The sequence below is a fragment of the Cricetulus griseus genome, chromosome 6 (assembly GCF_003668045.3).
Source record: "Cricetulus griseus strain 17A/GY chromosome 6, alternate assembly CriGri-PICRH-1.0, whole genome shotgun sequence".
Lineage (NCBI taxonomy): Eukaryota > Metazoa > Chordata > Mammalia > Rodentia > Cricetidae > Cricetulus > Cricetulus griseus.
Genome location: NC_048599.1, coordinates 74,761,559 through 74,773,869, shown reverse-complemented (window position 1 = coordinate 74,773,869; position 12,311 = coordinate 74,761,559). Strand labels below are relative to the sequence as shown.

The 12,311-nt window shown below is 45.1% G+C and overlaps 1 protein-coding gene across 12 annotated transcripts in view; it reads right to left on the bottom strand.

Moving 5' to 3' along the window:
- The window catches only part of Cd44 (CD44 molecule (Indian blood group)), an 82,984-nt gene extending 73,295 nt beyond the window's left edge, over positions 1-9,689 (bottom strand). For 2 of the 12 annotated variants that reach the window (XM_027422377.2, XM_035446272.1), the window contains exon 1: positions 9,382-9,683. In XM_027422377.2, the coding sequence (XP_027278178.1) occupies positions 9,382-9,454 (73 nt within the window). In that variant the 5' untranslated portion in view covers positions 9,455-9,683. Of the gene's footprint in view, positions 1-9,381 lie in introns of all 12 variants that reach the window. The other 10 variants (XM_027422375.2, XM_027422376.2, XM_027422378.2 and 7 more) reach the window with 10 other exon arrangements.
- Positions 9,690-12,311: the final 2,622 nt, after the last annotated feature.

Here is a 12,311-nt window from a genome sequence, read left to right as displayed (position 1 = left end):
TCGGGTCCTCTGGAAGAGCAACCACTGCTCTTAACCACTGAACCATCATTGCAACCAATATGTGCATAGATTATAGTGGGTGCTTTTACTGAGTACATGGATGGTTTTACGCTGACATGCTGTAAGGCTGCTTGAGGGAGGTTGAGATGTCTGGATGCTCACAAAACTCTGAAAGTAAAGGACATACTCATTTCTTTTCATCAGAAGTTGGGTTTCCAGGCTGTTTGGTACAAAATTGTTTGAATTATCACTTGAAGCAATGAATGTTTCCTTCAAATCCTGCCCATAATCTCAGGGCTGGTTCTCTGTAATGGAAGCTGTGTGGATGGGAGGCATCATTAACTTCTCTGTCCTGGACTGCTGCATCTGGCCACTTCCAAGAAAAAGGGAGAATTTGGTGGTATACGAGGATGGAAGTACCTTGTTCCCCAGGAGTCACTTTTGCCTGCTGGTGTTTATAAAGCGTAACTGGGTCATTATGCTTATTTCTGGCATGGATTAATAATTCACTTCTGACATTTAATCAACACTGGGCACCACATTTTCGGTGCTGTACAAGTATAATATTAAGTAGTGTTATTGTTTCCCCTAAGTTTTATGAAGCATGGGTAGCAGTGAACTCAGGGCGATAACTTTGCAGTGCAGGAGTCCTGTAAAGGACTGTGGAGATCCCCTAGGTCTCATTGTCTCCTTTCACACATGGAAAAAAATAGAAGAAAGTGATGGGGAAGCATTGTATAGTTAGTACAGTAACCGAACAGAAGAATCATTTCTATGCTAGGAGTGCTTGTGTATGCTGGAACTTTAGAAAACATGAGGTGAATCTTGTTCTAGGTACAACTGCTCACTCTGCTCTTAGGTGACAGAAAGAGAATGAACCAAAATCTCTCTCCCAGCCATGGAGTCTTGGCACCACCCTCCCCAAAAGCAAGCTTCTTATTCCAGCAACAAATGTCTGATTACATGGAGCAGCTCCTTAATCTGGAAAACATTGATGGGGAGAAACAACACTCATTCTCTCTTCCCCACGACACATTTTTAGCGTAGGAACCAAAAAGCCAACATCTTTTCTCAGAGTGTTGCTGAGAATGAGATTTTGATGATGGGAGTTCACTACGTACAATGTCAGATTTTCAGGTAATGGCTGAATCATAGAAGTAGCCACACTTAAAGGAAATCAAGAGGCCTACCCTACTGGACAAAATCTAATGGGCTTTTTAACCTCCTTGTCTTGCCTGACACATATAACCTTAAGAATGATCCACTTAAGATGAAGAGAGAGTGTTCCCAGAAAAGAAACTTCATGGAGTTTGAGAGTTACTACCAGGAACACCAGTGGGGAAAATGTTTTCTATAGCCTGAAAAGAAAAGGAAAGGTTGAAAACAAGATAGCCAGATCCTACCAAAAAGATCTAAAATAGTTAATGATGGTGATTTCTTCCCCATAAAGTCCAGAAATTTTATTCAGTTAACTGTCTAAATATCTAATGAGAGCTCACAATAGTTGGGGGAATATGTAACAATGGGAGCTACGGTATATGCAGACATGTTCATAGGGCATGCCTTTTTCCATCAGGAGCTTTGAGGATACACAGCTACAACTAAAGAGCATTTCTTTTGCTTCCTTTTAAAGCAAGTCTTTATTATTTTGTGTGCATTGTACACCCATGTGTGTACGTGCATGACTATGTGTGTCCAGGTGCATGTGCAGCTGGAGGCATGAGGACAACCTCATGTCATTTTTTAGAAGTGGTACACCCTGGTTTTTGGAGATAGATCTGCCACTGGCCTGGAACTTGTCAAATAGGCTTGGTTGGCTTCCCAGAGACCTCCAGAGATCTTCCTATCTCCCGGGCATTGGGACTCTAAGTGTACACTGCCACTCCTGGTTTTTTACATGGGAGTTGAGGACTGAGTTTAGAGCCTCATGCTTTCAAGGCAAGCATTTTACAGACTAAGCCATCATCTTTTTTTTTTTCTAAGCCATCATCTTAAGTGAATTTTTAATGAATGATCAGGAGGTTCAACTAGTGAAGAACAGTGGAGAGTAATTGCACTTAGGAGTTTCTAAATGGATGGTGATTTCTTCCCCATAAAGTCCAGAAATTTTATTCAGTTAACTGTCTAAATATCTAATGAGAGCTCACAATAGTTGGGGAAATAGTTGGCTTGACATCTAAGGTATGAAAAGGCATAACCCTATCATAGAGAATCCAAGGCAAAGACAAACTGTTGGTAGGTTTCCTCTCCAAACCTTATCCATGCATGCATGACCTGTACTCTTGGGCTTCCCTGAATCCATATCCTTCCTTGTCAGGTGGGGAGACCCTACAACTCTCTGGTAGCTACATAAATGACAATGATGCAAAGTGCTCTCTAAACGTCAAGTTGGAACTCATCTCTGTTAGACTTAGCTTTTTGGACAGTGTACAGTAATCTTTTACAACGTTTGTGCCTGACATACTTATTTGATGCTTTTGGAACCCACAGAGATGGGGTCAGGATTATAGGGAAATGGCTGTCAAGGCCAAAGGCAAGTACCAGCTGCATGCAACCACTCTCTTCTCCCTTGTGTATTAGTTAAGACAGTGAACACTTGCAAAAGGGTCTCACTATTATCCTTTAAAAAAAAAATAAGGCAAGGAACAGCTCTGCCTAGCTCATGGCTGGGGGCGGAGTGCTTTTGGGAGGCACTGAAGACCTGCTTGATAGTATAGAGATGCATGGCATTGGAACAGATAAGGAATCCTGAATGAGTTCCTGTCATGAGGCTAAAGGCTTACAGCCCTTATCACAGACTAAGTCACATGTGCCCAAAGGGCTTCATGTCCTCTCATCCTAGACAGCTTGTTTCTCAGCCAGAGGTCCCCAGAGAAAAGGATCTTATTCCCTGGATGACGTTCACCTGCTGCACTAAGCCGATTGCAGGTCACTTGGTTCGCCATAGAGCTGGGAAGCAGGATTACCATGAACTAAGTACTCAGAGACCTGGATATGTAAAATCTAACTCCTGGAATACTCTTTTCTCAGTTTCTTTCCTTCCCCATCAACTCCAGTTTGTAGAATGAAGACCCTAGATGCAGAAGCTCTTGGGCAGAGTGTGTTGTTTGTTTCTCGCCTCAGTTTTCTTTAACCACAAGCTACAGTCTTAGATAATGAAAAAAAAATCAGTCAGCAAAGTCCACCTTCGCCCATGTGAGGAATAATGAAGTGATCATAAACAAATATTCATATCACCATCCATTAATTTACTTCCCCAAGTCTATATCCTCCCCAACACCGCACCACAAAGAAGGGACTAGACTCCTGTTGAGGTATTAGAATAAGTGAGCCACTCAGAGAATTTTGATGGGAAGCGTTTTTGTTACATGATCTTTTTCCTTTCAGTTTTGGCAAGTCCAGTCCTCTTCTCTAACATCATGTTTTAAAATGAAAGGCAAGGGGCTAGAGAGTTAGCTCAGTGGGTAAGAGCACCTTCTGTTCTTCCAGAGGACCAGAGTTCAGCTCCCAGCACACTATCAAAGTCACAGTTGCCTGTGACTCCAGATCCAAGGCATCCATACTCTCTTCTGGGCTCTGTAGGCACCTGCACCCAAAGGACCTGGCTTTGAATCTTGGCCCCCTTGCTTTACAACCATGTAGCCTTGGTATAAAATTTATTTAAATTTTGTACCTAGTTGTCTCGTATGTGAAAAGAGGATAATAAAGAACTGTTTTGTGGATTGGTATATAACTTAAACAAGTTAGTATATAGAAAACAACTAAAATGTCAGTTCTGTTTATTATGATTATTAACATCAGTAAATGGTATCCCAGAAACCTATAATTAGCCACCAAAAAGCAAATACAGAAGATGTAAGGACTCCCAAAAATGCACAAATGCCCAGCCATTGTCAAAGGCATAGATGCTCAAAATCACAGCTCCTATGACTGATTCCTTCCTCCCTGGGGTTTTGCAATTAATCTTTATTTTCAAAAGCTGAAGACTTGAGGAAGGTTCTTGGGACCTGAGTTTTGCAAATCTCCTCCTTGGTGACTCAGGCCATCCCCACCCACTTAGAATTTGTCTGCCCACACTTGCACAAAGGAGGGACACTTGCCCCAGGAGGGCACACCCAGGCAGCTGGTGAACCCCAACCTCATGGAGTTTCTGGCTCTGTGAGTCTAACCTCTACAATATCATCCCCTCATTCCTGTGTTTGACTCTCTGTCTCAGAGTATTGGTGGGAAGGTGATCCAAAGGAAGGAAGGATCTGCCCCAGTTGTGAGCAACTTTGTACTGGGCAAGCTCCATGTAAAGGAAGCTGGTGGGGTGTCCTGTTAGTTGCCAGGCTTCCTTCAGATTAGCCATTTTGGGGGTGTAGTAGTGTCAGTTTGGATAGCAGACCATAGAAAATACCAGAATCTTCTGGGAAGTGTTTCTGCCTTTCTCCCTGCTGCTGCCACCTGCCAGAAGCAAGTATGGGTCAGCGGTTGTGTGGGCCACTTCCCCAAGGACTCGAATCTCAGACCAGCAGCTCACAAAGCCAGCCATTACTGGACACTGTTTCATTTTGAGGTTTAAATGTGGGTTTGGTGTCAGCATCCCACTCCCTTCTCACTCAGCCATTCACTAACCCTCTCCTTAGACCAGCCCCATGGCCAGCAGCCACCAAAACCACAGACAGACAAACTCTCTTCTTGGAAAGAGGACATATAAACCCTATTGTAAGCAGTTGACCAGTCAAGCCTTCTCCTCGCCCTGTGTAGAATGACAACAAAGCCATCAACATGCTGCCATGTACACTTAAACATATATGCACATTCAGTGTGTTGGTCAGAATGCCTCCATACACGAAAACTCTTATTTCTCTATTTGAGACATTATTTCAATTCAATATTGTGATCCTTATTGCGGGTCAACACTGGGGTCTTGGGCCACAAAATGGTTGAAATATAATCCTTGACATCAGGGGGATTCATGGGACTGCAGAAGGCTGATAGCAGAGGCATTCTTCCCATTCTTCCCTAATGGCCCTGCATCCCCAAACCCTTGCTGGCCAGTTTGGAAATAGTATGAGTTTGGTTGGTTGGTTGGTTGGTTTTGTTTTTGTTTTTGGTTCTGAAGACTGAGTTCAGAACTTGGTGTATGCTAGGCAAATACTCTGTCACTGAGTTCCACACTAGCCCCAGGAGTCTGAGTTCAAGAAAAATTTCAACCTGCTAAGTGAGTGAAAAGTAGGGCTCAAAATTTAAGGCTCTTCTTTAAAAAAAAAAAAAATGCTTGTGTCCCCGTTCAAGCAGAGGCACAAAGAAAATTGAGTCATCAGCTTCGTGTTGTGCAAACCCCAAGAATTTCTCTCTGAAGTAGAGAAGATCCCCTTTGAAAACTCCACGGGGCCAGGAAGCAGCTGCCACCTGCTTCAGATCACTCTTTCACAAGAATCATTTCCCTCTCACTCTGGGTGGGGTTGCTAAAATGGAGGTACTGATAAAACACAACTGCAGCTCACACCTTGTCCCAGGACAGGCTGTAGGGGAAGCCATCTCTCCTCTCACTCCTGTTTATTACTGGAGCAGAGTCTATACACTTCGGTGGCAGAGTGTCTCCTGGAGGTTCCCAGTGGATTTTGGTTCAAGATCTATGACTTCTGTAGAAAGTCATGTCAATCCACTGCCTGGGATTTCAAGACTTCCCCTCAAATGAGGTATATATAACTGTCCAAAGAGTATGGAACAGCGGTTCTCTATGGGTCATTGCATCTGAAATGCCTGCGAGGGAAGCATGGGAGTGACTGTGGGCCCTTTCTTAATTTGCAGGCAGAGGCTATTGCCCTGACTTGTCTCTTAGGCAAGGGGAAGCCTCTCCCTTTTTTGCCAAGCCTACACGTCTAAAGGGGCAACTGGACTCTGATAAAGAAACTGACTTACTCCAGCAGTAAATAACTAGGTTGGTATCTCTGACAGCTGTTATTGAACCCGGGGAAAGGGACAGACTAGCCAAGAGTACAGTCTGCTTAAGGGTGGCAAGAGAAGCCTTTCATAATCACTTTGCTGACTACACGGGACAGGAACAGTGAGGGACAACATTATTTCCGGAATCCTCCAAAAGTGGTGGTGGGTGACGTAAGATGATGAGGCACCCTAATTCTGCCCTTGTGTCCTTGGGTGACTCCCATTATCTCTGAGCCTCTATTTCTTTGTCAAGAAAGTGGTGTTAGGAAAGTACTAACGTGTATGACTATTGCAAGGCTGTGGAAGAAAACCTACGCTAAATCCAACTCAATCTGAGCAGTGGGTGATTCTTAAGAATTCCAGATGTTGAGTGGCAATAGCAACATGCCAGGGTTTTAAAATGGGGTACTCCTAACTTTTCAGTGATACTCAGGAGGCATCTGAAGCCCTAAAACAAGATGGATCTATCTTGAGCATCAATTTCCTTTAGGGAGAGATATAGTGATCATTATTCTTAATGATATATTGGGTCATAAAATACAAAACTGTGATGATTGTATAAGGTAGTACACCTTACACTGAAGGTGCTAAAATGTTGCTATGCCACATCCCGAATTGGCCACACCCTCCTTACTACTGCAGGGAGAGGGTGGGACTCCCAGAGTCCTCCAGAGACTGGAGTGTTTCAGGGATATCCTCACACCCTAAAAGAGTGGGGAAGTCACCAATCCCTGTCTTTCATGGTTTGTTTCCTCTTGGGAAAAAGAAGGGTTTTTTCCTAAATGATCGTTAAAGTCCCCATCTCTGAGTCTATGACAGTGAATCAGGAAATTTTTCTGGAATGAGTGGAGGAGATCTGTCATAGACCAGGAATTTCATGTGGTCCAGCATCCCCTCCTGTGTAGGGGGAAGTTGGCAGAAAATAGAAACTTTTTCCCTCAGCTGCCAGAGTCCCCAGCACATCAGCTCATCACTACTTTGGAAGGAAGTAGATGTCCTATGTGAGCAGGGGAATAACAGAATGAATCAAGTCTAACTTCAGTGGGGATGGATCTCACGTCCTTATTTCTTCACATGGGAAGACTCAGCCAGGACCCTAACTGCTAATGGAAAGAAGTATCCAGAATGCTCTGAGTGAGCAGAGAGACACCTTCGGCTCCCGAGCCCCAAGATTCTCAAATGCACCCCTCTTTCTCAACAATGGAAATGCAATTTCCTAGCAATGTTCTCTGGCCATGGAGGAAAGGACATGAGCACATGGAGGCTCATTCCCTTCTGTCCAGGGTCCCTTTCTCCTGCATTGCACAGAGTACCTAGGGTCGCTGGGCTACCTCAGAACATGTTTCTACTTTTTGACTTCTGATATAACACTGGACAGTTTCTTCTGTCACTCCGCCCCTGCCCAGCAAAACTTTTGCCCAATCTCATAGCTTCTTCATCTCCTAAAACCAGTCACTACCAGAATGGGGCAACTCGGATGCCTCTCTTCTCTGCCCCGCCCTTTCTCCTCAGGCTCTGCCCACCCAGACCCACATCCTCTAAGTCACATCTCATTTCCGAGTCTCGGTTCCTTTGCAACAGTTTTACAAGGGCATGAAAACCAGGCAGGCACTACTAGGGGCCCTCTGCCCTGCCTCTCCTGGTGCCACAAGATACAACAGGAAGGTGAAAACCCCAAGGCAGGAGAGAGCTTGCTGGTCTCTAGGACCTGACTCCCAGGGAGCACAAGGGATCCAAAAGACCTGGGAGTAGGCTTTTTTGAACAGCCGGAAGACAATCTAGGAAAACACAGAAGCTCAGCTTCTCAGCCACAGCAAAAGGTGTGGATGTCCAACCTTTCTCCTCTCCTTGGACTCTAGGTCCAGGCCTCTCCCTGCCCTTCTCCCACCCATCCTGACTGTTTCTGACCTCCAAGGGCCCCTTGGAGCTCTGATTCCCTTTGAAAGCTTCCTCTGTAGCTTTAGCGGGCCAGAATGCCTCTTTCCCTGAAGTCTTTTGGCTTTGTCCGGAACATGTGTTCAGATATTCCATGACAGTCTAAGCTATGGAATTTAATGAACCTGAGTTCATACCCAGCACCACTCCTTGCTGTGTGAATATGAGGAGTTACCTAACCTCTCTGAGCCTGTTTCCCTACCAAAAAAGCAAACAAACAAAGAAACAAAAAACTTGATACCTGAACACTTCTCACCAAATCACCAGGAGGATAAAATGTGATAGCATATGTGAAATACCTAACATCGATCCTGGCACAGCAAAAGGGTACAAATAAACGGCCAATAGAGTCATGTTGCTATTCTTCTTATTATTTGTATTACTTCTGCATCAGAATTCAAAACTTATGATCTCTACCTGGCATACCTAAAATCCCCATGTTGGCCACCCCCTCCCAAAAAAAAACCTGGGTTTAATAAATTCTTGCTGAGAGGAACTCACTGTAGGCTGAGCTGACTTAACCTAGCTGACACTTCTTTAAAAAAAAATTAACTGTGCTGGTGCTAAACAAAGGGTTCATGGAATTATCTGTTCATATATAGACAAAGGAAGGGAATGCTTGGAATTGAGCCATACTGAACACCTGACCCCAGCTCCTCCCCTCCACAGCCACCAAAGTCACCAACTTCATTTAGATGGGATGTTAAGGTCTCTGCACTAAAGTTCGTGTGTTACCCTGATACAGGTCCCCTCTTACTCTGAAGCTGCCAGGCATCGAATATGAGCCGTGTTGCTTTTTGATTTTGCCAAGACTGGCAGAACCAGGGGACCATAGCGTTAGACAGCTGGTCAAATCATTGCTTCTGTTATGTGCCCTCCTTGGCCCAGGCTGGAACCTCTTGGGCTCTCAGAGCCTGAACACAGCGCCGGTTCAAGTTCCCACAAACTAAAGCAGTTGGTGACCAAAGCAGACTGTAAAAGCCCTCAAAATCAATCTAAGCCGAGGTTCTCTGTCTTTAGTTTTCTGGGGCTCCTTTCTGAAAAGCTCATTGCAGGCTCTCTGACTTACAACTCTGTGGCCACCTTAAGGACTACTCTAGAGATCTCCGCTACTGCTCTGCCCCAGTCCCTGGCTCTGCCCTGTCACCCACGACAAGCCTGGCCCTGCTTGCGGAGCCCTTGGGCACCCGAGCCTGTTAGTCCGGACACCGGCTGCGTGTCCAAGAGTACAGTTACTTTTGCGCCATGTGCTCCGGCAAGCGCCAGCGACCTCGCCCAAAATCTGCGGCGGGCAACCTGCCCAGCCAACTTTCTTCTCCCTTTCTCTTTTCCTTTCACCAAAGCGGCGCATCCCAAGAAGCAACCCTCAAAAACTGTGTAGCCTCAAAACCCAGCTTTGCTTTGCTGAGCCCACTTCACTTTATTTCCTCCCCGGGGGTCAGCCCAGGGGCCGTTCTGCTGGAGTGAGCACTCTGCGTTCACATCCCCGCTGCCCAGGCTAGGGCCACTCACCGATCTGCTGTTGCGCCAGGCTCAGCGGCAAGAGGCAGAGTCCCCAAGCTGCGTGCCACCAAAACTTGTCCATGGTGTGCGGGATAGAACCCAGGAATCTAGTCGCCTCTTAAAGAGGGTCGCAGGGAGCTGGGGCAAGGAGGATGGATGGAACCTGTCACAGGCTGGGGGCCGCTAGGCAATGAGGCCGCCTCGGAAGTTGGCTGCCGTTTTTATTCCAGGCTTTGAAAGAGTGACCTAAGAGGGAGGGAGCGCGCGAAGGACACACCCAAAGCGAGGGGGCTGTGACTAGGCAGCCAACGGAGGTTTAAAGATACACCAGTCTGCTTTCGCTGCTGACTCGGAGACCCTGCCCTACTCTCCCGGGCAGCTGAGAATTGCTGCCGCCCCTGTCTGCCCACCTCCCACCCCCAGGCCACTCCACAGGTTTCCTTCTCTGGCCAGCCCTCCTGCCTTTGGGGATCATTGCCTGGGGCAAGGAGAATGACTGAGTCCTGTGACCTCACCCCTCTGAGTTCAGCCTCAGGTCTCTCCTTTGCCGCTAAACTTCTGGGAACCTGGCTGGAGAATGACTGTCTAGGTTTCCCAGGAAGCTGGATGTCTCCTAGGGAGGAGCTGAGACAAGAGGGAGACCCTGCTGGGAGAGAGGACAGTGCCTTCCAAGCCAGGGTGGATTTGAAAAGTGGGGAATTTGTGGGAGTGCCCACTCGTCTTTCCCTCTGAGAGAAGTTCAAAATTCTCAGTGGCTCTTTGCTCAGGGAAACCTAGCGATGACCAGTTATGGGGATCATATCTGACCCCTTGGGGGTCATATTGGACTCTACAAGTCCATGCTGACAACCTCCCATGCCAGGAGGCTGTCTGTCCTTCCACCCACCCACAAACACACTTCATTCATGATCTCAAATTAACTAATTAACCTACCAGTTCCTTAAATCCTTCTGGGATTCCCCCATTCCCCTGTCTTCCTTCATATGCACTAACCTAGTCATACCCCATCCATCACCAAGCCTTCCATTTATCTATAGCACAACTTTTCATCCAGCATCCCATAAATCCCAAGCTCACCTCCCTCCGCCGTCTTCCCCACCCATCCCCCAACATGCTGATGCTTGTACACGGTCCCGTTCCATCATTTTGTCCAGCTTCATATCCACTTACACATTTGTCACTTCTTTCTTGTTTGCATTTATGCCCTCTTTGCTGCAAACTTTAATACACTGCCATTTATTTCTTCCCTGAGAAATCTCAAAGAGGGGTGCGCATTGCCATATCCTTCAAGGGAAATATTTCAGGGCTTTTCGAAAGCAGGGGGAAATCGTATTTTAAATCACAATTCCCTATCTTCTCTAATACCCTGTGAGTCACAATTAGGACATCAAAAGCAGTGTTTATTTTTAATGTGAACTACTGAAAGTGAATCTGAAGTGAACATCTTTGCTGAATGAGATGCATGGAAAACATGCCTGTGGCAGGACCCTGAAAAAATCATAGCAGAATTTCTGAGGGAAAGTAATATTTTGGGATTCATTGAAATAAACTGAAAAGGTGAGAGAAATGCACCCAGCCACCTGTCCATCCATTTATTCATAAAACATGTAATGAGTGCCCAAGGGTATCAAGATAAGCCAAACCTTGTTTGTCTCCAGGCACTGGTTTACAGTCACAAGCCAGCTGCTGCTTACAATATGAAATGTACTGTAAAATAGAGGCAGGCCTGGAAAGATGGCTCAGTGGTAAAGTGCTTACCACCAAGCATGTGACCCAAGTTCAATCCTTGGAACTCACATGGTGACTCATGCAAATAGTCCTCTACCCTTTACATGCATGCCATGGCATAAATCTATACACACTCACTTAATAACTATTAAAATGCTTAGAAAATAATTCAGCCAGCCTTTTGCATCTATAGATCAAAATATTCATAAGAAATGCATTTTGTTCTTAGTATCTGTAAGCTTTTTGCTTTTCATTATTTTGTGAACAACATGGGTTAACATCTATGCATCACATACATAATACACATCATTCCGTTGTATTAAGTATTACAAATTATCTAGCAGTGATTAGAAGAATATGTGTGGGTTATATGCAAATACTAAGTCATTTTAAATAATAAGATGGGTGTGATATCCTGGCTGATAAGGAATGACGTGTACCCGTGTGTGTGTGTGTGTGTGTGTGTGTGTGTGTGTGTGTGTGTGTTTGTGTGTGTGTTTAGAACACCACCAGCCCAGCAATATGAAGAAAAAATTCACAGTATTTTCTTGGGAACACCAATAAGAAACCCCAAGAGAGGTGTTACTTGAGGCAGGTGTAAAAGAGAAGGAATTCTTGAGAAACTGAATGGACATGTCACACCTAGGGAGTTCTGTCAAGGAGTAGCTGGGATTCAAGACTGTTTGGTTAATACTACTTTGGGGCCTCAAGATAGGCAATGAGCTTTTATGTGCCTCCATTTCCCCAAGTATAAAGTGGGCTTAATAATAACATCTACTTTGTAGAATTGATGAGAAGGGAATGGCTTTGAAAGTCCTGCATCTCTTAAACACTGGATATGTGTATGCATGTATATTTGTACACACACACACACACACACACACACACACACACACACACACACACACAGCACACACGGAGAGGACCAGCTTGAATATTAGAGCAGATGAAAAGATTTAAAGGGAGACAGCAAGAGAGAAGACTTCGGGGGCCTTGGTGCAGATGGCAAGGAACTTTGAGCTTGATCCTGTAGAAAAACAAGAACCATTGTAAGTTTTTAAAATGATCTTATATGAGAATACACATAACATAAAATGTACTTTTTATCCACATGCAAGTTCAGTTAGATGGCATTTAGTTAATTCACAGTATTATGGCCCCTTCACAACTTCCTTGTAGGTTTTACAGTTAGAAAGTGCCTTACACCAGCA